Source organism: Pituophis catenifer, unplaced genomic scaffold, assembly GCF_029215685.1.
Source record: "Pituophis catenifer annectens isolate HBS135680 unplaced genomic scaffold, rPitCat1.0.hap2 SCAF_2, whole genome shotgun sequence".
Classification (NCBI taxonomy): Eukaryota; Metazoa; Chordata; class Lepidosauria; order Squamata; family Colubridae; genus Pituophis; species Pituophis catenifer.
In genome coordinates, this window is record NW_027256882.1 from 83,914,048 (window position 1) to 83,939,692 (window position 25,645).

General features: G+C 39.8%; 1 protein-coding gene across 2 annotated transcripts in view; it reads right to left on the bottom strand.

Annotated features, from left to right (window-relative positions):
* Window positions 1-277: 277 nt before the first annotated feature.
* Window positions 278-25,645, bottom strand: part of PARP3 (poly(ADP-ribose) polymerase family member 3) — a 30,326-nt gene continuing 4,958 nt past the window's right edge. The window contains exons 3-12 of one of the 2 annotated variants that reach the window (XM_070937071.1): window positions 17,888-18,114; window positions 16,929-17,054; window positions 14,162-14,353; window positions 10,766-10,901; window positions 9,893-10,119; window positions 7,859-8,026; window positions 7,559-7,645; window positions 6,526-6,703; window positions 882-1,028; window positions 278-785 (exon numbers count right to left, since the gene is read on the bottom strand). In XM_070937071.1, coding sequence (XP_070793172.1) covers window positions 616-785; window positions 882-1,028; window positions 6,526-6,703; window positions 7,559-7,645; window positions 7,859-8,026; window positions 9,893-10,119; window positions 10,766-10,901; window positions 14,162-14,353; window positions 16,929-17,054; window positions 17,888-18,088 — 1,632 coding nt within the window. In that variant the 5' untranslated portion in view covers window positions 18,089-18,114 and the 3' untranslated portion in view covers window positions 278-615. Of the gene's footprint in view, window positions 786-881; window positions 1,029-6,525; window positions 6,704-7,558; window positions 7,646-7,858; window positions 8,027-9,892; window positions 10,120-10,765; window positions 10,902-14,161; window positions 14,354-14,532; window positions 14,656-16,928; window positions 17,055-17,887; window positions 18,115-25,645 lie in introns of those variants that run through there. The other variant, XM_070937072.1, reaches the window with a different exon arrangement.

Sequence of the window (25,645 nt, forward strand, 5' to 3'; positions counted from 1 at the left end):
GTCAACCTTGAGCTGGTGAGATTTGAACTGCCGAACTGCAGCTAGCAGTCAGATGAAGTAGCCTGCAGTGCTGCACTCTAGCCACTGTGCCACCTCCGTTAAAGTGGAGATTTAACCCAACCTTGTTCTTCACAAACAGCTTGCTTCATCATCCTGGCTTCTAATTTTTACCAGATCATCTTAACAAATGAAATTTAGCAAAAGTATTTAAATGTGACCCTATAGAAGAAAATACAGAAGGATGACACTGATTCGATTTAATAGAGTTTCTTTTATTTTCAGACTATTCGGATCCAAGAGATTTCCAAAAGTCGTTAGCCCTTGCCGTGATATCTTTTATATCAATAGTCTGGCAATGATTTCATCTTTGTTTTGCTGGACATCAACAAAGTCTTAATCTGCCTTATGGAAGCCACCACACTTCAAACAAAGTAGTCTCATCACACTCTTCTCTGCAGAATTAGAAGCCATGATTACGGAATGAACTCTGGATGAAGAACTGGGGAATATAACTGACCAACTCAAGGCAGGTTCTTAAGATAGCCACTCAGCACTGGAAAGATGAGAGCCAGCAAATGGTGGAGTCCAGCAGAAAAAGGAGCCCACAAGAAAGCCTCAGAAATGGAGCTGGATCAGGTAGCGGATGCAACATTGATTCTCCTGGTAGATCAAGTACTCACTCTGGCTGAAGTTGCTGTTTTGGTACTTAGTCATAACAATGGGCTTTCCTTGTGGTATCAGCACTTTTTTCCCATCCAGGATAAGCTCTTTATCGCATGCAGGGTCTAAGGACATGAAAGCAAATGCAAATTAAGAAATTGAGAGGATTAGCAAGAGCTAATCAGGCTACAAGTTATTAAACTGCAAGTCTTTAAACTTACCAGGTTCGGTATGGCCACAAGCCTTGACACTATCGTAACCCACTGGGGGCTTGCACAATGAATAGTCATCTTGAGTGATGTTATACACCTTGCCCAGGGCCACTTCATTCAGGAACATGATTCCCTCCCGTTTGGAGGTGGTGCCCACTGCAAAGAGAGAAAGGAAGACAGATGCTCAACTGATTAAATATGGAAAGGGAGCTTCCTACCACCAGGGTTTGAGTCTCATACACTACTGAAATTCAGGTTTCCATTTCACTCTGGGGTCATGACCAGATTTTCCTGCAGCCAAAGACCCTCCAAATACAGCGCATTCATTCATTTTAGATAAATTTTAAAGTTTTTACTTGGATATTCTACTTCTTTGCTCTAAATGGAGACATTTCACATATAACCCTTGACCCAGGGGTGAAATGCTCCCGGTTCGGACCGGATCGAGCGATCTGATAGTGATTGTGGCAGGTGGTTTGGAGAACCGGTAGCGATGGTGGCACAAGGCTCCGCCCACCCGTGTGTCGTTACTTCCTGCTTTTAAAAGGCAAAAAAAAAAAAAAGGCTCTGATGATCGCGCGCCACAGCTGTGATCATCAGAGTCTTTTTTTACCTTTTAAAAGTATTTTTTTACAACCTATTTCCACCCACTTTTTGGGGTGCTTTTTTGGGTACTTTCAAGTGCTGGTTCCTTAGAATCCAGCTTTACATGCTTTGGGAAAATGCCATTTTGAGGTTCTCAGCTGTTGGCCCATGAGGTGGAAACATGATTTATTAAGCTATATTAACCTCATGGTTGGAATTAGGCAACCCATGGCCCGGCCTGACCATACCCCACCATGCTGCCATCAAAACCTAACAACAAAACAGCCTTTTGTCTGTGGAGATTTTCAGTCATCTCATTTCAGTTAATGGCAGGGGGATGGAAGGATAGATGCTGACAGTTGAGACTGGATGGTGGGCAGATGGATGGATAGGTTCTGATAGGATTTGGGAAGGGGATGGAAGGATTACAGTCAGGTCCATAAATATTGGGACATCGATACAATTCTAACATCTTTGGCTCTATACACCACCACAATGGAGTTGGAATGAAACAAACACAATATGCGTTAACTGCAGACTGTCAGCTTTAATTTGAGGGTTTGTACATCCAACTCAGGTGAACGGTGTAGGACTTACAGCAGTTTGTATATGTGCCTCCCACTTGTTAAGGGACCAAAAGTAATGGGACAATTGGCTTCTCAGCTGTTCCATGGCCAGGTGTGTGATATTCCCTCATTACCCCAATTACAATGTGCAGATAAAAGGCCGAGAGTTCATTTCAAGTGTTCTATTTGCATTTGGAATCTGTTGCTGTCAACTCTCAAGATGAGATCCAAAGAGCTGTCACTATCAGTGAAGCAAGCCATCATTAGGCTGAAGAAACAAAACAAACCCATCAGAGAGATAGCAAGAACATTAGGCGTGGCCAAAACAACTGTTTGAAACATTCTCAAAAAGAAGGAATGCACCGGTGAGCTCAGCAACACCAAAAGACTTGGGAGACCATGGAAAACAAGTGTGGTGGATGACCGAAGAATTCTTTCCCTGGTGAAGAAAACACCCTTCACAATAGTTGGCCAGATCAAGAACACTCTCCAGGAGGTAGGTGTACGTGTGTCAAAGTCAACAGTCAAGAGAAGACTTTACCAGAGTGAATACAGAGGGTTCACCACAAGATGTAAACCATTGGTGAGCCTCAAAAACAGGAAGGCCAGATTAGAGTTTGCCAAACAACATCTAACAAAGCCTTCACAGTTCTGGAACAAGATCCTATGGACAGATGAGACCAGGATCAACTTTTACCAGAGTGATGGGAAGAGAAGAGTATGGAGAAGGAAAGGAACTGCTCATGATTCTAAGCATACCATCTCATCAGTGAAGCATGGTGGTGGTAGTGTCACGGCGTGGGCATGTATGGCTGCCAATGGAACTGGTTCTCTTGTATTTATTGATGATGTGACTGCTGACAAAAGCAGCAGGATGAATTCTGAAGTGTTTCGGGCAATATTATCTGCTCACATTCAGCCAAATGCTGCAGAACTCATTGGACGGTGCTTCACAGTGCAGATGGACAATGACCCAAAGCATACTGCAAAAGCAACCAAAGAGTTTTTGAAGGGACAGAAGTGGAATGTTATGCAATGGCCAAGTCAATCACCTGACCTGAATCCCATTGAGCATGCATTTCACTTGCTGAAGACAAAACTGAAGGGAAAATGCCCCAAGAACAAGCAGGAACTGAAGACAGTTGCAGTAGAGGCCTGGCAGAGCATCACCAGGGATGAAACCCAGCGTCTGGTGATGTCTATGTGTTCCAGACTTCAGGCTGTGATTGACTGCAAAGGATTTTCAACCAAGTGTTAAGAAGGGAAAGTTTGATTTATGATTATTATTCTGTCCCATTACTTTTGGTCCCTTAACAAGTGGGAGGCACATATGCAAACTGCTGTAAGTCGTACACCGTTCACCTGAGTTGGATGTACATACCCTCAAATTAAAGCTGACAGTCTGCAGTTAACGCACATTGTGTTTGTTTCATTCCAACTCCATTGTGGTGGTGAATAGAGCCAAAGATGTTAGAATTGTGTCGATGTCCCAATATTTATGGACCTGACTGTATATTGCTTTGTAGTCATCTGGTCATTAGCACTCTCTGGGAGTTGTTAAGACCACTGAGGCCTCAGAGACTGGTAACAACCAGATGATTGCAAAGAAATACAATCCTTCCATCCCCCCATCCCATCAGAACCCATCCTTCCCTCTTCCCACCGTCCAGTCTCAACTGTCAGTATCTATCCTTCCGTCCCCTTGCCATCAGAACTGATGAAGCTTCTTAGAGGAGAAGTGAAACATTTACTTCTTCCTCAAGAAAAAAACAGTACAGTTGCCTTTGGAAGAAAAAAACACCTTTGAGAAAAGACCCAGTTATTCAGCAGAATGATTCCCCCTCTTCCCAAGTAGGCTGAGAATGGTAACCAGAGGTCTACTTTTCATTTCTTAAAACTTATACATTCCTCCCTTAAACCAAGTGAAATTACACCAATGAGATTGAGCCATTTTGCCCCTGAATTTTGGCCTGCAGCATTAAACCACCAGGTCAAAAACTGGGAGATTGTAAATTCTAATCCCACCCCAAACATGAACCCAGCTGGGATTTCTGAGGAAAAAATGGCAAACTGAAGATAGAGCTGCTAAAAACAGAGCTGACAACTGCTGCAGAATTAAGGACCACAGAGTAGACGAACTCTTAGCGATTCCTCTCCAGACAAGGAGAGGATTTGAAATCACCCTCAAGTGCTCCAGACAGTTGCTCTTCGCAGAGACAGTGGTCTCTGGTGGGTTTAGAGCAGTGGTGAAATCCTACCGATTCGCACCGGTTCGGGAGAACTGGTAGTGATAAAAGCTACTGGTTCAGTAAACCGGTAGTAAAAAAAAGCTACCAGTTGGTCCGAACTGGTATTTCCGACAATCAACTATGCTGTGCGATTTATATTCGCTAGAAAGCAGGAAATCCTGTGAATCTAAATAGTGCGGCACAGCTGTTCCCCCCCTCGCTGTTCTACTTACCTTGTTAAGCATCCTTTTCCGTGCAAAGCGTGCGTTTGGCGTGCACTATGCATGCGTGTGCATGCAGCATGTGTTTGGTACACACTACGCATGTGTGTTTGGTGCGCATGCACGTGCACAGCACAGCACATGTTTGGCGTGCACCACGCATGTTTGGGCAGCAAATTGGTAGCAAACCGCGGAGGATTTCACCACTGGTTTAGAGCTCTGGGAGATGAGGGAATAGCCATCTTGCTCAAAACGCAGTTGGGCCTTTGAAATGACACTGGGTTCATGTACTTCCTTTTCTAATGACTTTTGGAAATTGTTTGCTAACTAAATGGTTCAGCTCCTGGGAACCTTTGGGTTGATAGGTTTTATAGCATTGGGTGAGTTTCCTTTAATCCTTAGTGAAAGAAAATTTAAATACAACTTTAAGAATTTAACCAAAAATATTTTTATTGAAATAAAATAGCAAAACAATGATTAGAATTTTGATTTTGGAAATGGATTTGAAATAAAATTTTGGAATTATAAGAATCCTTTCAATGGGAAAATGATTTTGTTTTGAATTATTTCTTTAAAAAATATAGGAAGGGACTTTGAAGTTTGGATACTAGAGGAACTTGAAGGAACTAAAGGTATTAATTAAAGAACACTTAAATTTCACAGAAATTAATACAGAATTGAGCTAAATATTTTAACATTCTACATTTTGAGGGATATTTTTTAACAATGAACTCTGAAATTAATTTTAAGACTGTCTGCCTCTATAGATAGACTTGTGTTTAAAATATGTTATGGAAGAAGAACAGGTTTTACTGGAGAAGCCTGAGGCTGATCTGAAAGTGGATTTAAAAATGACAGGCTATAAGAAAAACCTGCTAAACTGGACATACAAAATAAATTGACTTATGTATTAATAATTAAAAGGAATATACAAATTAGAAACCAAGAGAGTGACCTGGATAATTTACAAAAGATGCTTGTTAAAGTTTTGAAGGATTTGTGAGAAGAGACAAAGAAAAAATAAAAATGAATCAATGAATTAAAGATCAAGATTGTTAAAAATAAAAGGAAGGAATATAAAGTTGGTTTATTTGATAAAGATTAAAATAGATTTGTTTCTATCTCTGGTAACTCTTAATGGACTTTTGCTGACCAGAACTAAAATGACGAGCCTTTAAGGATTTGTTTATAGATAAAAGATGGGATATGGGAAGAAAAGTTCATTGGTTGTATTTTAAAACAATATGTTAATTTGCTACAATTGTTTACACTTGTGTTGAAGTCATTTCACTTCTTCATTATATTCTTATTTCCCCCCCCTATTTTTTTCTTTTCTGCACTTTCTATTTTATTATTTTATTTTCTTATTTGTATTAGATTTTTTGTTACTGAACTGGCATTAATAATAAAATTATTATTAAATAAAAAAAAAATAGGCAGGAACCCAATTCGATGACTTTGGGCCAGTCACTCTCTCTCAGCTCTAACAAGGAGATAATGGCAAACCATTTCTGAAATCTTGCCAGGAAAACTGCAGGGATTTGTCCAGTCAGTTGCTTAGAGTCAACACTGACTGAAAGGTACAAAAATGATAAAACAATTATCAGAGTTGTGCAACCTTTTAGGGCATTTTAATGTGGACGTGATATTGGGAGATAAATTATTATTCCAGATGAAAGAAAGTGACTAGCTCAAGCACACTCAGCTGGTTTGTGTTATAAGGCGAGACTAGATCCCTTGGTTTCTAGCATGATGCCCTAACCACTACATCAAACTGGCTCTTATATATAGTTCCTGCGTATGCATGTTTGTGTATGTATGTGTATGTATATAGTGTATATATGTGTTGAGAGAGAGGGAGGGAGGGAGGGAGAGAGAGAGAGGGAGGGAGGGAGGAGAAAGACTTGTGTATGTGTGTGTGGTTTAGCCACTACATCAAATTGGCTCTCTTGTCTCTTCTTCCCTTGTTTTACTCTTAGGATACAGGTAGCAGTAGCGAGGAGAGTCAATGGGAGAGCAGCAAATGGTAGAATAATAATGAATGTGACCTCACCATAGCCTGCTGATTTACTGTTCTCAGAAGCAAAGTAAATTCCCTTGCCAACACGGCCACCAGAATGGGGCATGATGCGCAAGCCACTCTTCAGGATGGCAGCAACAACAGCTATGTTGGTCCCATGCCAGAGTAGACGCCGATTTCCCAAGTGGTCATGAGTCTTAAAACGTTGGCTCTGTTTAGGAAATGAAACAAGAGAACTGAGCAAGTAACATCTTTGTTCCTCTTCAAGTCATATTTGAATAAAGGAAAGGTAGAAAGCCAAACATGAATTTCCCATGTCACGTTGTTGAATTACAGACTCATTTGCATACCTGACTGGTCATCCTCAATATAGAGTTTTTTTGCTACTGCAGAAAAGGACAAGACTTCTAATTAGTAAATGGCCTTGTTATTACTCTGCCAATGGATACATATAGTCCTTTGAAGTCTTGATGTCTCACAATTGAAAGTGGTATTATTATCTACCTGTGCCCCCCCCTCCCCCCAATGTCTCAGGAGGTAGGTCTGGTCAGATGGATTGCAAGGCTTTTGATCTCAATCATTCGTTTGGAATCTCAAAAATATTTGTGCCTCAATTGGCACATGCCCTGAGAATCAGTGTCTATGGAGATTCTCAGTCATCCAGGCCATGGTTGTCCCAATGGTGCTTTTTCCAGAGGCAACTGGACTTTCTTGTTTTTTCTTTTGAAGACATTTTGCTTCTCATCCAAGAAGCTTCTTCAGCTAAAGAAGCCTCTTGGATGAGAAGAGAACTGTCTTCAAAGAAAAAGCAGAAAGTCCAGTTGCCTCTTGAAAAAGCACCTTTGGGACCTTAGAATCAGAGTTACCAGGATCAAAGAAATAAGACCTTAATTTTAGGTATCAGTTCTGACTGTATGTTCCTATGGGCATTCTTCCCCAATCTGGCACCCTTTACATGTGCTGGAATAACCCTGCTTCCTTCAGCCAACATGATCTTAACACAGAAAGAAACAAATCTTAAATCTTAGAACAGAACAGGGAAGGAGATATTCCTCTTCAGCTTTACCTCACCCTCTCTGTTCACCTTCCAAATATTCATGATACGAAGCTTTTGGTAAGTGGGACCTGTCTTCTTCACATAGGTTTCAATCAGCTAGTAGGGTAGAGAGGAAGAGAAATAAAGAAAGTGAACATCAAAGAACTGAGATAAATAGGAGAGTTAGTTGCTAGCTGTGGAAGAGGCTATCCCACATGTTGTCCTTTATCCTTTATTCACGTGTTCCTGTATTGATTGCCCAGTCACAACTGTTTGAGTGCTACCTCAATATTTAAAGCAAATAAGAAACAGCTTGTAGGGCCATCTTACCTTATAGTCCTCAGATGATGGCGCCACTAAAGTGAGCTCACATTTCAAAAGCCCATAGTCCTTGTCCAGTGGATGCAGAACTTCTTTCACCATTTCCTTCTCTTCCTCTTCCTCTTCCTCCTTCTTTTGGGCTTGTAGACTCTGGGCCAGTTCAATATCTGCTAGGACCTACCAATAAAGTAAGTCAGTCATCACCAACACTGGGATGCAGATGAGATGCACACAGAAGCAGTAATCTCACATTTGGCTGTTATCCTGGATCCATTTCCAGAAGAGCCAGCCCCATTGAAATTATTTGGAATAAACAGATTTAGGAACACGCTACTAGCAATGAATTGAACTAGTTGAATGCATGCATCTGCTGGCTTGAAAAGAAGAATAACAAACTTCTTTTTTTTAATTCAAAATTATGTTTTAGTTATTGGATTTACATCCCATGTTTCGTCAAGTTTACAACACTCCTTCCTCCAAATTTTCCTCAGCATGATCTCTCTGTCAGGTAAGAGAGGACTAAGAGCTAGTGAGCTTTTATGCCTGAGAGTGGACTTCCACTTGGATTTCTTTCTTAACCATCAATTCCTTAACCATCTATTATCTTGATCGTATACTATAGAAGTATAGATATACAATCTACACTTCCATGGCAAAAAGGTTCATTAATTAAGCATCTAGGCGGAAACTCTGATCTGTGGTTTTATCATTTAAGAAGTGCAAGAGCTCAGCTGGCATTTTTGTTGTTTTATGTGTATTACTTCAGATAATACAGTAGCTTTTTCTTCCATTATAAAGCACGTCAGGCTATGTTATTACCACTGACCTAGATGTCCAAGGTCAATTGTTAGGAAGTGCTCATCTTATTCAACTTTTTATATTTCCCTTTTAAATTTTAGGACTAATATGAACACAAAGATGTATGAGATGGAAGGGTGTGAAATACTAGAGCTTTATTTCACAGGATGACTGAATTCTAATCCTTTTTTAAAAAATGCACAACTCTTCTGTGGTTAGGAGCCACCTTTTGAAAAATGTGATTTTTGTTTCACAATCAAGAACTACAGGAGCCTGGTGGTGATGAGCTGTTGCCCTCGGAGAAGACAGGGCCAGAATCGCCTTTTTTTCTCAATTTGGGAGTGTTTTAGTTGGTGCTAGGTGTCTTATTAGAGTATTACTTATGCTTTAATTATAGTAAAATACAGGTAGTCTTCGACTTATGGCCACAATTGAGCCCAGAATTTATGTTGCTAAGTGAGAAATTTGTTAAGTGAGTTTTGTCCCATTTTATGACTTTTCTTGCCACATTTGTTGAGTGAATCACTGCAGTTGTTAAAGTAGTAACATGGTTGTTAAGTGAATCTACTCTTTCCCATTGATTTTGCTTGTCAGAAGGACGCAAAAGATGGTCACGTAAATGCAGAAAACTGCAACCATCATAAATATGAACCAGTTGCCAAGCATCCAAATGTAAATCATGTGACAATGGAGATGCTCTAACAGCCATAAGTGTGAAAAATGGTCATAAGTCACTTTTTCAGTGCCATTCTAACTTTGAATGGTCACTAAACAAACTGTTGTAAGTTGAGGATTACCTGTAGTATACTTTTTAGAAAATTATCAGAAATTGGCATACTATCCTTATCTGCAGTGTTATACTGAATTTCAGCTGTGTGATTGTAGAGGAACTTGAGGGCAATAACAAGGAGTTCAAAGATTGAACGAAGGATTGCCCACCTCTTTTTTAAAGCATAATTCCAGAATATAATGTTTACAGCCACAAAGAAGCACATTTGTTACTCACTTCAATTCTCTGATTTTGTCAGCTAGCTTAGGCATCCCAAGCCAACCAATGACTGCCAGGAGAGGTTAATAAAGATAACGCAAAACCGAAGGCAGGTCATTAATATATTTAGTATCACAGGTTAGCCACATAAAATTTGGATAGAAATCTTCCCTAATGACAATTTATTGATAAAATGATAAATTTTTATTGATAATTGATAAAATGTGAAGGTTGGTCCCTTTCTGAGAACTCCTTACCAGAAGCATATCCTTCTTAGCTTGGACAACCTCCTGTGTGTTGATGGATGGAGGCCGATTACGACCAAAGTTGTGGGGAATAATGGTATAAAAGCGAGATGAAAGTTCCTCCAGCTTCTTCTGGGAAGGTGTTTGCTTCTTTAGAGCTTCTTCAAGAGCTTCCAAAGCTTCAAAGCCTTTGGCAATCTGCTGTTTGCTCAGCTTTCCCAGTGGCATCTTCTTTACATCTGGCAGGAAAACGGACATAATAAATTTCCATACTGATCAATCTAACACTTCCAGGATATTTACAAGTCAGTGGCGAAAGCCACCAGGATTGGAATACTATCGGCAATTTAAATATGTGTTCTTTTTTGGTCTTCACACTGAGCATTAACAGTGATTTCCAAGTTGGACATCATTTGTGAAGAAAGCCAAGAGAAGAATCTGCACCACCATGGCACAGTGGTTAGAGTGCAGTACTGCAGGCTACTTCTACTGACTGCCAGCTGACTGCAATTTGGCAGTTCAAAACTCACCAGGCTCAAGGTTGACTCAGCCTTCCATCTTTCTGAGGTGGGTAAAAGGAGGATCTAGATTGTTGGGGGCACAATTGCTGACTCTGTAAACTGCTTAGAGAGGGCTGTTAAGCACTGTAAAGCAGTATATAAGTCTAAGTGCTATTGCTAGTGCTATTGTTAAACAATTTAATCCCCAGGCTTCCAAACTTTAATTGACTTGACTTGATACTAGACCAACCAAAGATAAAATCATTCTGAAAAAAATATCTGTTAATTGTACAATTGGATTATAAATGACACCTAGAGGAAACAAGATAAAAAAAAGTGATGGTTTTCTTTCATGTGTCAGAGAAGTGGCCCCTCCACCATTTACCTATATTCATGGTCTGCATAGCTTCTTTAAACATGTCATTGCTGAATATGAGTGTCATAAGATTCTGGGTGTGCTTGTCCAAAGTGCAAGGCAGTATCTTTTGTTTAAATGACTTCATTCCATCCACATCGTCCACCTTGGAAGACAAGAATAATAATTTGGGTCTGAATTCACATAATTCAGTTCCTCTAATAGGGCAGCATTAATCTTAAATGCACACTACAATACATGCTTTCCTCAGAATAATAAGACAATTTTTTTTCTGAGTAAATATGCATAAAATTGCATTGGTCAAACTCACATTGTTTCTCTTTCCACCCTGCCTCAAGTTATCAAATGACTGTATTTTTCCTCCATTTCACCAACAGGTACTCTGACTTACACATACTTTATTTTTATACATTTATAATTTTTATTAAAACTTTAAAAAAGAAAATACAAATTAATATAAAGTGTCAGCGTTCTGAGTAACGCATCTGCCAAAAGCAGAACTCCGAGGCAGATAGATTCCTCAAAGAACATGTTTATTGGATACATCATATCGGCACAGCTAGTGAAAACCAACTCTAAAAGTTCCTGTGGTTTTTCCGCTAATTAAAAGAGCAAATATTTCCATCCCCAGATGTCACTGGTCACATTGTCCAATAGCCTGGCAGGCTGCTTAGTCACTCCTCTCCTCCTTCAACTGCCGCCTGTTGGGACCACCATGGTTCCCAGAAAATTTTTTTTTGTTTTGACTATTAGCCAACCTATCAATTCCCCCCTCCCATCCCCCTCTCAGAGTTCGTGGCAATTATGAGGCAGCACAAGATGGCTTCAGCCAGGTTCGCTTCAGAGTTGACATAAAGAAGAAAAAATAATTTGAAGTGGCTTTATACATTCTACATAATGTCTCTGGTGTTGTATACCAACAATACATCATTTTATAAAAATTCTCTTTGAGATCATAATACAATGCAAACAATACTTTTAACCACATATTTTCCCATTGACCCATCTGTATATTATAACCAAGTTCTTAGCCAACTTTATCATACATTCTTAAACCTTTGTTTCAAATTCTAACCAGCATTTATGTATTTTATAATGTTTGTTATCAATGCACAATTTTACTTCAAATTCTGTCTCAGTTTGCTACATGCCATAAGTCTTTTTATCCATTTTAAATCTTTCTGATAATTGTAAATGGGAAAAATATATGTAGTCCTTGAGTTATGACACAATTGAGCCCAATATTTATGTTGTTAAATGAAACATTTGTTAAATGAGTTTGCCCCATTTTACGACTTTTCATGCCCCCAGTTGTTAAGTGAATCATTGCAATTGTTAAACTAGTAACGTGGTTGTTAAGTGAATCTGGATTCCCCATTGACTTTGCTTGTCAGAAGGTCGCAAAAGCTGATCACATGACTCCAGGACACTGCAACCGTCATAAATATGAACCACTTACCAAGCATCTGAATTTGATCATTGCAATGGTTGTAAGTACGAAAAACGGTCAATAAGTCACCTTTTTCAGTGCTGTTGTAACTTTGAACAGTCACTAAATGAACTGTTGTAAATCGAGGACTACCTGTATTGACAACTATCTCTTTCTGCTGTTAATTGCTCTCTTGATCTAAGTTTGAATTACCCTTGATGGTTTTCCAACAGTTCCCACTATGTCAATCACTTGCTTTTGTCTGCTATTTTTCTTTTATAATATGTTTCTTGAGCTGAGATCTATAAACGTGCCTTTGGGTTTATCTACTCCATACTCTCAATATGACAAATGCAATGAAATAGTTTTTGATAACCACATTAATTTCAATTTTACCATAAATAGCCATGTAATCCAAATCATAGGTTATGATCTTCTAGCTCTAAACTTTCTAGGTACTCGATTTCTTAGTTTCTAACTCTAAAAGTCTCTTGTTTTTCAGAAACATCCATTCTTTCATCCAGATCAAATAATAAGCAGTGAAATGCAATTTCAAAATTTAGTAAACCCAATTCTCCTCTTGTTTGCATCTTGTAATATTTTATATTTAAGTTTATATTTTAATTTTAAATGATATACAAAGCGAGTCCTTTATTTCTATCCTGCTGAAATAAATTCTTCTCTCAAATTTTTGCAACTCAAATATTTGATATCTTTCTCCTAATATCAAAAAATGGTTTCTGCACAGAGTTTAGTCTGAATCTCCCATTTAAAAGTAGAACTCGTCTCTTCTGACTGTCAGCACTCCAGTGCTGTCATAAGGAAGAGAAGAGGATGCTTGACTCTTCACCTACTTAATTTCCCTGAAGATATTATCCCCTAGGACAGTGGCTCTCAACCTTCCTAATGCTGTGACCCTTTAATACAGTTCCTCATGTTGTAGTGACCCCCCAACAATAAAATTATTCCTAAAACCATAGAAAATATGTGTTTTCCTATGGTCTTAGGCGACCCCTGTGAAAGGGTCATTCGACCCCCAAAAGGGTCCAGACCCACAGGTTGAGAACCACTGCCCTAGGAGATGGGATGGGAGGGGGGACATTCCTGTGAGCTGAAGTAGTGGATATGGGGAGAGTGACTTGGAAGATGGCCAATGAGACACAGAGAATTGGGGAACGGAAAGGGAGGGTTTGGGGTCAGAAGGTCAGTGCTGACTGCGATGAACTGGGGGACAGATTGTTGTGCTCAATAAATGAAAGATTTCATCAAAGACTATTTGTTTGGAAATGCAATTTATTTTGAGACGACATTGTAACCTGACACCGACTTATCCTATCTCAAAGGAATTTTCTTGTGTTTAGGTTTGTCAGGGAAAAAAATACTCTTTTCTCTTATGTAGTATTCTAGTTGGAATTTCTTTAAATACAATTACATCTGTACTATCAATCCTCAATCTAGTATTACCAACAAAGTGGAAGTTTGGGAAAGTCAGATAGAAGGTATGAATAGAAAAATGGAGAAAGAGTTGGATAACTTCATGTTACTGGAACTGAGAGGAAAATAATTTGTTGAAGATTTACAGCAATTCTAGAACGACATAGAGAAGACAACATAGACAAAATATAGTTATGTTTCTGTCTAATTTTTTGAACTGGGAGCTAACACTGAGCAGAGATTAATCAAGTTTATTGGATTAATATCACATTTTGCAAAATTAAGAAATGTTCCAAGGGATGTCCTTGTGCACTTTGTCAGGAAGAAGACCAGAGATGGTTTTGCAATAGCACTTATACATTTGTCTGAAACAGCAGATGTCCTGAGAAAATATGGCTGAACTGATTATACTTTCTATCCTTAAGCAAAGGTTCTGATCTCAATTCATTTTTACAGAAAACCATCCAGAAATCTATCTATACTTCCAGGTCCACTTACTTCCCAGTGTATACTACTTAAAAGTATACTCTTTGAACACTCACCTTTACTGTCACCTCTTGTTCCTCTTTATCTTCATGTTGTACTTCAATGAGGGTATACTTGCCATCATGAGCAATAAAATTCTCTCGATTAGCCCATTTATTCTTTGTCTTCTCTTGGAACTTCTTCTCAAAAGCATTTATGGCAGCTTCCAAGGTTGGACAACTGCTGAGTTTACATTGCCCTACTTCCCCCTGGAAAGTCACAGAACATTTGTTAGCCTTAAATTATCAGGAAAGTGTTTCCAACATTTGCTGACTTTTTTTTTAAAGCTATGATGGCATCATCTGCCAGGTCTTAGATTATTTCCCAGTTTTGAATACATCTGAACTTTAACCACAATTAGAATTTTATAGAATGAAACTAGGCTTACTTGATAACATGGTTTTTCTAGCCTCAACATATGAAGGCTTGTCTTCATTTCATATTCATTCACTCTCTCCAGCTCAGTACTGACATTTTCACTATCCCCTGTTCCTCTTCACCGAATATCAAAATAAAGAAATGTATTGAGGCCTATAACAAGCCTTTTTCTTTTTCAAATTCACACACACCACACAAAAAGAAAAGACATATTATGATCAATGCTGATAGAAATCAATTCTTTTCAAGCAGAGATTTTCTGCCAAGGTCTTCTGGAAAATTAAAGCCTTATATAAAATCAACTCTGGAGGAAAAGAAGACAACTATCCCAGTCACTAGCTGCAATTTCAGATTAATCTAGAAAAAAAAATCAGGATCTTTGATCAGTAGGCCTAGATGAGGAGTATAATCTGAGCTCTTCCACATGATCAGTATTAATCCAAAATCTTGTCACTAAAGCAGAATAAGCTCAAGCTCTAGGGCAGCACAATTTACTCTTGCATATTTTTCTTCTGACCCATGGATAGGAAGTCTGTATATTAAGGGGAAAAAGTCTGGGAAGAGCCCCAGATTATCTTCTTATGTTTGCTTCCTGCATTTTGTCTTTTTTAGACCAGAAGAACTTATCTCTATGAATACCTTGTGGGCTTAATTCTACTCACACATCTAATTATGAATCCTAATGAATGAATGGCAGGATCCCAACTGGGGATTCTCAAGTAAAGAGATGCTCTTTCAGAAAACGGGTTAGAGATTTTGCAGTTCAATTTGAACTGGATCTAGAAATTAACTACTAACCAGCATGGATGACAAAGGACTGCTATAGATTGTGTTAGCCAAGCCCATCAAGGTACCCTGTTTTGAATAAACTGAAACGTCTCATGGATTTTCAAATAGTGATACCAGTAAAATAATCTAAAGAGGAACTCACCAAATAATCAATAACAACTGCAGGTCTGCTATTTCTGCCCATGCATAGCATATATTTGAGCCACTATGATAACAGTTCCAGAGCACCTCCATGCTACATTTCTGATCCTGGAGAGAATAGATCTCCTTGAAGGACAGTGTTGAACCCTGCTTATTTATTAAAACCAATGAACCACTGATAAACAGCAACATATCACACTAAGCAGGGGTGAAATGCTCCCGGATCGGACTGGATCGCCCAATCTGGTAGCGATCTTGGCCAGTGTTTTGGCAATCTGGTAGCGATGGCAGAGCGTAGCTCCGCCCACTTGGCCAGGTGTCATTACTTCCTGGTTGTAACCAGGAAGTAATGTGTTTTTTACCTTCTGCGTATACGCAGGTCTGCTCGCGCCTGTGATGCGTGCATGCATGCGCGTGGCACGTGTGCTTCCGAACCGGTAAGGAAGGTAAGTAGATTTCACCCCTGGCACTAAGCTAGAAATGTGAGTATGCATGAAGGAGTTATAAAGCAGCTTGGCATTATGCACGAAGTGGACCACTACGACTTATGTAATAAAGAGCTGAAACAAACCATAGCTTAACACAACTTATTATGTATCTCCATTTTATCAAGATTGAATTTTAGCTTACTGGCTCTCATCCAGCTCATTCTTTACTGTATTATTTTATCTGTTATAATAAATTTTGCTTTAGGTTAGATCAAAAATTGTTGTAAAGCATACACTATTGGAAGCATTAGCTAATTATTATTTTCTTGACTTTGACTTTTTTGCTGCAGGCTCATAACCGCTGCTTTGATTGGGAACTAACTTGTTTGATTTTGTATTTTCACAGGAAAACTACACAAAGAGCAAATTTATTTGATTTTTCTTCTCTGAAATGAAATCTTATGAATAATAACCATGGTTATGAATACCGTCTAAAATGTCTGACCATAATACTCCGAGATGAGGTTTTTTATTGTTCAGCAGATTTTACAGGGGGAAAAGCAGCATCAATCTTCCACTTGTAATCCTGTCGTCTTTTCTTGCCATTCCTTTTTCTGTTTGCTTGGTAACAGAAGACCCATTAAGGAAGGGAAGATGGAATTGTTATGTAATGACTTTTGACTTATAATGCTAAGAGCTGTCCATTTGGAGACCAAGATTGCATGTCTCCCCCTGTCAAGGTACTGCGCGTTACAAGGAAATGCCTTTCTTTCTTGATATTCATATAGCAGCAATCACTACCTTCAGCAAAGCAAATTGTCATTTGGGAAACACAGTTGTTCAACTGAGGTATATTTTATGATAGAGGTTTCAGTAATTGTGTACCTTGTCCTGCGGTTAGGAATTACTGGGCATAATGAGGCTAATAATACAAAAGCCATTTTAGGAAGAAGCTGCCTATCATGTCCCCCACTAGACTCCTGAACTGTTGAGAAATAAGGCACCAATCCTTCTGTTTACACAGACAGATTGTGATCGAGAGACTTACTACACGGCCCCAGCGGTTCCAGAAACTATAATTCCCTTTTTGCTCTATCAGCTGGATGATGTAGAACTTGTTGTTGTTGTTGCCAATATTGGTTTGGTTCAGCATACAGTCATAGTCTTCGTAAATCTAAAGTGATAAAAGAGGAAGCAGGGAATATGAATATGCTGCTTTCAAAACACCCATCAATCTCTGTACTTCTGCCAAATGGTAGTTTTGGGCTTTGATTTGGGGCCTTTACCTATTTGGCTTGGGGCCATCCTTATATTTCAAACTATACCTGCATTGAAATAATGGGAAGGGAATAATGACACAGCATCAGAAGCACTATGAAAACAAGGCAAACAAGGCCTTGAAAATAATGTGTTATTGGGACCTGAGCTAGGTAGTATTGTGTCCTGCATTTTATTTGTTCAGCAAGTAATGGAGTCCAGGACCTATGACAGACATGCATTCAAGTTAGAATTTGATTGACATCCCACCCATTACTCCCAGAGAGGCAGCTTCAGCTAACAAGATTTCTGTTTGGCTTGGCCTGGCAGAGAACATTCTAAAGAATGAAGTACAATGCAGTATGCTGGTTTAAGACCATCATGAAGATTTGATTAGATTTGAATGCGATGCAACCCTCTGCCAAGAAAAAACTATTAGCTAATAGGACTTCATCATGGAAAAAACCTCCAGATTTCTGGCCAAGCAATTTTCTTCTCCTTCCAGACTGACTCTATGTGTTTTGAATAGACATGGAAAGAAAAAACAAAACTCTACTTATGTAGAGGAAACCTGAAGAAGCAGGATGCATACAGATTTCTATTTTTCCTCTGCTAGCTTCATCTCCTAGCATTCCTAGCCAATTTAGCCCACTTACAGGCACTATCATCCAAAACATCTGGAAGGGAATACCCCTGTTGTAAGGAAAGCCAGACACAGGTGATCATTTGGCCTAAACTCTTTGCTCTCACCTGGGCACCGTTGTCATGACTCAGCTGACAGGCAGTATCAATTTTGGCCTTGGACTTCTCCTTGGGAGCTGCTTTCAGTGCTGCCATGGTGGACAGGTAATTGTCTTCCTCTGGTTCAGGTTTCAGTTCTGGTTCCTTTTTAACCTTCTTGCCCTTGATGACAGCCCGAGTTTGGGCAGCTGCTTTACGCTTTGGAGGCATGGTTCCTGTCCAATCTTAATTGTTACCTGAAAAAAATAAAACTTGATATTCAGATTTACTTCCTCAGGGTACTGTGGACATTGCACCAATAAACAAATTAATTCCTGACACAGTCCTTATTATTATCAGTTCATATTAATTACAGCAGAATTAAGGCCTCTTCATTGAAGATTATGCATCATAATCTACTATTCTGCTCCAACCATGCTGGTCCAAGCCAGTTGATTGCTTTAGCCCCACTCCTAGTCTAGCATTTTAACCACTACTTCACACTCATTTTCAGTTCTATATATTGAAAGACATAAATTGTACAAAGACAGGGACTTAATTGTTTAATTAAATGGGAAAGGAAAACCCTGCCAGCTAAAATCTTATGTTAGTAACAAAATAAACACAAAATTCCAGGACAGATCTTAAAAAAAAGGGAAGTGATCGTTCTGCTGGTTGGTTAATAGATTAAAAAATACTGGAAATGATGCTGAGCCCTTTGGCAACTACTTTGGCAAAATCTCAATAAAATTTGGAAGAATCACTGATGTTTCAAGGCCCACCATTTTTAACAGCTCAAGTTATTTTGGAGATTAGTGCTAAGCAATACCCAGCAGTCTGTAGAAGCACTGCCATGGTTCTGATATGCTTTCTGTCTTGGCTTGCACATCATTCTGATTCAAATTTCATTTTTCCTTGTACATATATTTATAAATCTTAGTGAGAAACAGGAGTCTATCAGAACGTAAGCTAAAACTGTAAATGTGATGTACTGAAAAACCAAATAAGTCCTGTGAACAACAGCACACACAGTGACTCTAAGAAAAAAATATTTCTTTGTAGGTTGTGTTTTTCCAAGGTATCTTTACTAAGGTGATCAGATTTTAACATTGGTAAAGAGGGACATTGTGGGCGTGGCTTATTTTGTGGGTGTGGCTAGCTGGTCATGTGACTGGGTGGGCGTGGCTAGCTGGTCATGTGACCGGGTGGCCATGGCTATGTGTATAGGGTAAGGTGAACAGATTTTAACATTGGTAAGAAGGACACCATTGTGGGCGTGGCTTATTGTGTGGGCGTGGCTTGGAGGCCATGTGACTGGGTGGGCGTGGCTAGCTGGTCATGTGACCGGGTGGCCATGGCTATGTGTATAGAGACTATTCAGAGGGCTGAAAAGTCATTTCTGACAGGTCCTCACACTTTTGACTGGTCCTCACACACCATCCTCACATTTATGCCCGTGCAGCATTCTTAACAACCATGTCACTCATTTCACAACTGCTTCTCTTCACCATGGTGACAAGATAGGGCAAAAACGTAAAATGTGAGGGCAGTCGTAAGTTCGAGGACTGGTCAAAAGTGCGAGGACCAGTCAAAAATAACTTTTTCAGCCCTCCGAGTAGTCCATATGCACAAAAGGACTAACCAGAGGGCTGAAAAAAGTCATTTCTGACAGGTCCTCGCACTTTTGACTGGTCCTCACACTTATGACCATCCTCACATTTATGCCCGTGCAGCATTCTTAACAACCATGTCACTCATTTCACAACTGCTTCTCTTCACCATGGTGACAAGATAGGGCAAAAACGTAAAATGTGAGGATAGTCGTAAGTTCGAGGACCAGTCAAAAGTGTGAGGACCAGTCAAAAATAACTTTTTCAGCCCTCTGAGTAGTCCATATGCATAAAAGGATACAGTAATAGAGAGGGATGAAGGAAGGGAAGGGAAATTAGAGTAGGAGTGACGGTAAGAGAGGGAGGAAGAGAGGAGGAGAAGGAGAAAGGAAGAGGAAATAGGGAGGAGAAGAAGAGGGTGGGGGGAAGAGAAAGTAAGAAGGAAAGAAAAGAGAGGTGGTAGGTTTGAGGAGAAAGATTGCTATACAATAAAAAAGATGAAAGGGAAGAAAGCCAACCCCAAACAAATATAAAGATATTAAGATAAAGAATGAATTGTTAAACTTTAAAGAATAAAAGAGAACAAATATGAATAAATAGCAATAATTAGAAACACACATACAAACATATAATGTATTTTCTTTGAACAGAATATTTGGCTGGTTCACAAATTTAAACAGTGTTTAGTCATTTCAATTTAATTTACAATTTCTATATTTCCTTTTTGCCATATTTATTCCTCATCTATTTTTTAAAAAAAACAATATTACCCTTCATCCTCATCTCTAATCTTAATCAAATTCAATTTTTCCCTTCTATTCTATATTATACCCCTTCCCATTGTCATCTATTTTTATATCCATCCTCATATTGGTTAATTATGTAATATGAGTTGTTTAATACAAATTCAACATTTTAATATAAATCAATTAGTTATATAACTATCTTTTTTGTATATTAATCAATATGAACATGAATATTCCAATTATTTCCATGCAATCCAATTTCTTACAAATCAATTAATTATATTTACCAATAATAATAAACCAAATAATTTCCCCCATATATTCCTCCAAACCACAACTTAATCATTTCTGCTTTCAACACAGTATACAATTAATAGTATCTCAATTATTACAATTCCCTAGTTAAAAAGAGCTTTTTTTTCTTTTGTGTTTTAAAATCTTGAACTCTCCTCTTTTGCCCTAAATAATTTCCCATTGTTTGCACCTACCTTTTTTGGTGAGGAAAAGGAAAATAAATCTGCTGCCTAATTTTCCAACGTTGCAAGCAAACAGCAAAGCCAACAGCCTGTTTTACTTTCAGTTTCGTTTTGAGCTTGGTTTGCACAAAGAGAAAAAAAAAACTGCTGAGCAATTTAGCAAGAGCAGAGCCCTGCGCAAATCAGCTGAGAGGGGGAAGCCGAGCTAATCAACGTAGGTCGGCCCTTTGAAGCCCCACGGCAAAAGTTTAAACAGGTTTTTTCCCTCTAGCCATCAGCGGGGACTCAGGAGGCAGCCGGGACTCAGGAGGCAGAATGAAAAATCGGGACTTTTTTAAAACGCTGCGGGACGCGGGACAAATTGCTCAAAAGCGGGACTGTCCCGCCAAAAGCGGGACGTCTGGTCACCTTAATCTTTACTAAATTACTAGATAATCATTAAAGGGAAGCTGGAGAAAGGTTCTGCCTTTGAAATCATATTTGAAAGTTACAATTCTAATCTTCCCCTCTCCAATTTTAATTATTTTGTTTGACAGCTTGATTTCAGTCAACCACGTGTATGTACATGTAGTTTGACAGATTCCCCAAAGGAGCTAGTTTTCATTTAAAATTGCAGCCTAATTATGATTGAAGCCACAAAACCACACCACAGGCAAGCAGGAATAGATAATTCATAAAGAGTTTCTAAGTTTATTCACAATTTTGTCCTCAGATTATGTATAATTGTAAATTTTCACCTCCAACTAGCCTTTTTACAATTGTATTCCTTGGAAAGGAAAGATATTACTCTCTTTCTTATAGGTATTTTGAATTCAGTTTTCTCATTAAGCAGATATTCATGGGAATCCCATAAACAGAACCATATTTTTTTTCGCATTGTTTCCCAATGTTAATAAGCATAGTTCTGAATTACTATCATTTTCAACCAAGCATTTAAGGCTACTCAATTAAGTGGCCATCATAATACCACTAGGACTGCCTTCCTCATTCTTAGGAATTGGCAGGAGAAAGCTAATTAAAAAGCATATTCAAACAAATGTAACTTAAATGCAAGTCTTCGGTGCAATTTCTTAACAAGGCACAAACATACAAATGTCAACGTCAGGGTTTCAAGTAACACCCCCAACGAAATCAAAACTCCAAGGCAAGCATTTTCCTCAAAGTTTGAATGTCATATTGGCACATCTGGGAAAACCCAAAGCTGAAAGCCCCGGGTTTTCCCCACCCAAAGTAATGTCCAAGTTCCTTTCCCTGCATCCACATAGGCATCACATGGTCCAATCAGGTCACTGTCCCAACTGTAGTTGACTCCCCAAGTGCAGGTCGTATCTCCCCAGGTGCAGGCTGAACATCCTCGATTCCCAAGGGAAAAAATGTTGTTATGGCTATACACTCCAGACTGTCTCCACCCCCCCCCCCCACCCTACCATTCCTACAGCTTGCCCATCCACTGCTGTGGCAGCCCTGAAGATTCCAATTTAAAGATAACTCCAGAGCTGACAGGCTGCCTCCCCCCCCTCAGCCGATGAGTAGCTCCTGAAATGAGATAAGCAATGGGGTTTAGTGCTGTTGTGCCTAACCACCTTTCCCCCAACCCTCAGGGGGACCCTTGGGCTTACTAGGGAACTTATCATGGAATTGTTTCACCTATCTATCTGCTTTCACATCCCAGCTTTTAACCCAGGTAGCCTCAGACAAAGGGTACCTCTTCCAGTGGACTAAATATTGTAAGTGACTCCTATGTACTCTGGAGTACAATATCTTCTTAATCTCATAGTGGGTCTCCCTCTGTACCACCATCAGTTTGGGTGCTAAACAATCTCTCGGTCTTAGCTGTGAACTGACTGCAGGTTTCAGCAAACTGCTATGGAAAACTGGATGCACTTTCCCTAATAGACATGGGAGATTAAGCTGTACAGTCACTGGGTTAATTACTTTCACTATTGAAAATGGTCCTAGGAACTTAGGTCCTAGTTTCTTGCTAAGCAATTTCAGCTTAAGGTATTTGGTTGACAGGTATACGCGATCTCCCACCCGAAAGGGGGGTTGGAGAGATAGGCGTTTATCCGCCTGTTTCTTGTATGCCTTCGCTCAGTTAATGCTTGTTTGGTGTTCTCCCAACCCAGCTTCAGCGACTCCATCCATTTGACCAGGGTCATGGACGATGGCGGCTCTTGTAGTAGCTCAGGCATGGGGACAAATTCCATGCCGCTAGTGATCTGGAAAGGAGTCAGGCCGGTGCTACTGTGCACTGTGTTATTGTAAGCCACTTCTGTGAAAGGCAGCAAATCTGCCCAATTATCTTGTTGATAGTCCACATAGCATCTCAGGTACTGCTCCATCATGGCATTTGCGAGCTTTGCGGCCCTGTTAGTGCTTGGATGAAAAGCTTGGCTGAATCCATGGGTCAATCTGATGGACTTCAGGAACTCCCTCCAGAATTTAGCAGTGAACTGAATCCTCTGTCAGAGATGATCCTGCAGGGCACTCCATGTAGCTGGTAGATTTGTCTGATAAACATCCTGGCCAATTTCCTAGTTGAGGGCAATCCCGAGCAGGCAGTGAAGCGGGCTTGTTTTGAAAATAAGTCAATCACGGTCCAAATACTGTATTCCTTCTGCTTTCTGGGAGTTCGACTATAAAGTCCATGGCAATTTCTTCCCAGGGCTGGCAGGGGTCAGCCACTTATTGGAGAAGCCCAAGGGTTTTTCCTGGTCTCATTTTCCTGGTTGCACATGTAGCTTAGCTCTTAACATAATCCTCCACATCTGTTTTCATCTTTGGCCACCAGAATTGCCTTCTGGCTAAGTGGAGGGTCTTTAGGAATCTGAAACGGCCAGCTAATCAGGAGTCGTAGCTGCGCTGTAGGATTTGAAGCCTCAAGCTGGCAGGAACATACAACTTGGATCCTTTCCAAGCTAACCCATCTCTTAGGGTCAGGATCATGGGTGAAATGCTCCCGGTTTGGACTGGATCGCCCGGTAGCGATGGAGGCTGGTGGTTCGAAGAACCAGTAGCAAAAATCCCTGCCTCCCCCCCCCCCAATGCCCAGCTGAGCCGTACAATCATCAGAGGCTTTTTATTTTATTTTTAAAGCATTTTTTCTACAACCTCTTTGGCTGAAGAGGTTGTAGAAAAAATGCTTTTAAAAGCCTCTGACGATCCCAGCTGAGCCATGCAATCATCAGAGGCTTTTTATTTTATTTTTAAAGCATTTTTTCTACAACCTCTTCAGCGGAAAAAATGCTTTTAAAAGTAAAAAAAAAGCCTCTGATGATCGCGCGGCTCAGCTGGGATCGTCAGAGGCTTTTAAAAGCATTTTTTCTACAACCTCTTCAGCCAAAGAGGTTATAGAAAAAATATTTTTAAAAGAAAAAAAAGTCTCTGATGATCAGGCAACTCAGCTGGGATCGTCAGAGGCTTTTAAAAGCATTTTTTACAACCTCTTCGGCTGAAGAGGTTGTAGAAAAAATGGTTTTAAAAGTAAAAAAAACCAAAAGTTGGCCACTCCCACCCAGTCACATTACTACCACCATCACCACCAAGCCACGCTCACAGAACCGGTAGTAACAAAATGTACATTTCACCACTGGTCAGGATGTCCCTTTTGTCCCCAAACCACTCGTCGGCTGGGAGCGCAGACTTCAATGTAGCAGTCATCTGATCCCCCCTGGGGTCATCTTGGCTCCTTGTGGTGACTTGAGCTGCCTGTTGGGAGGGGGAATGATCGTGTGAACAACTTCCTCTCTCCGATTATTAAACTGTGACTTTCTTGACAAAGCACCTGCTAGCAGGTTTTTCCTTCCTGGGATATATTTTAGCTCTAAGTCAAACCGCTTGAAATACTGTGCCCAACGGACTTGCTTGGGGGACAGATTTTGTGGGGTCTTTAGGGCCTCAAGGTTCTTGTGATCCGTCCAGACTTCAAAAGGCAAGTTACTCCCCTCTAGGAAGTGATTTCCTACAAGTGCCTTGGAAAAACCTCCCACCAAAATCATAGCCAGGATGAGATCATGAGAGAGGCATTATCTCGTATTTAAAATACCTTCACAAAGTATTCTAGCTAGAGAACTATTTTAATTTTAAATCTTTCCTCTTTTGCCATGTCTTGTATTTCTGCAAAAGCTTAGCATGCTAAAATGACTGACAGATAAGGCTTCTCTAAAAGAAATAGCAGCTCCCTATGCTTACCTGTAGTATATATGGACATGGTTAATTATGAGCTCCTAAAATAGGTTGATATATTTACTTTTTCCATGTACTTCAGTATTAAACAATACAAGAATCTTGTGATTATAAAATCACTAGCTGGATGCCTGTGCTTCACTACGAAACTATGTGCTCGCATTTGATAAATTGACACTTACAGCCTTAAACTTAATGTAGAATGTGTAACTCCATAGCATCAGAGTGTGTTAATATAATGCAACTGGCAGTTGGAACAGAGTGGGAGGGAGAGTAGAATGTCTCAGCCCACAACATCCATCGGTATTCATCATCCTGTCAGTGTATGATTGTTGAGGGGTGTTTGGAACAGTGCTGTGGAGTCGGAGTCGGAGTCGGAGTCGAGGAGTCGGAGTCGGAGGAAATTTTGGGTACCTGGAGTCGGAGTCGGAGTCGGCAAACAATGCACCGACTCCGACTCCGACTCCTACTAAATTTAGATTGGAATTTTTAAAAAAGCAAGTTTAAATGTCCCAATTCACAAAAAGTTATAATTAATGACTTCTCTACTGTAAGAATAAAGACCAATGCATGCAGTGCCTCACGTAACCGCAAAATGAACACGTTAAGTGACCGTGAAGAAGCATGCTTTTCATGTGCTTCACTATAAGGCACGCAACGCACAATTAGGAGTGGCAATACTTATACTTTCCATAGTGTTGTGTTCTGCTGTTACAGGGAACACTGCAACTTGCCATAAGAGATGGATTAAAAGATCGCCATGCAGCTACA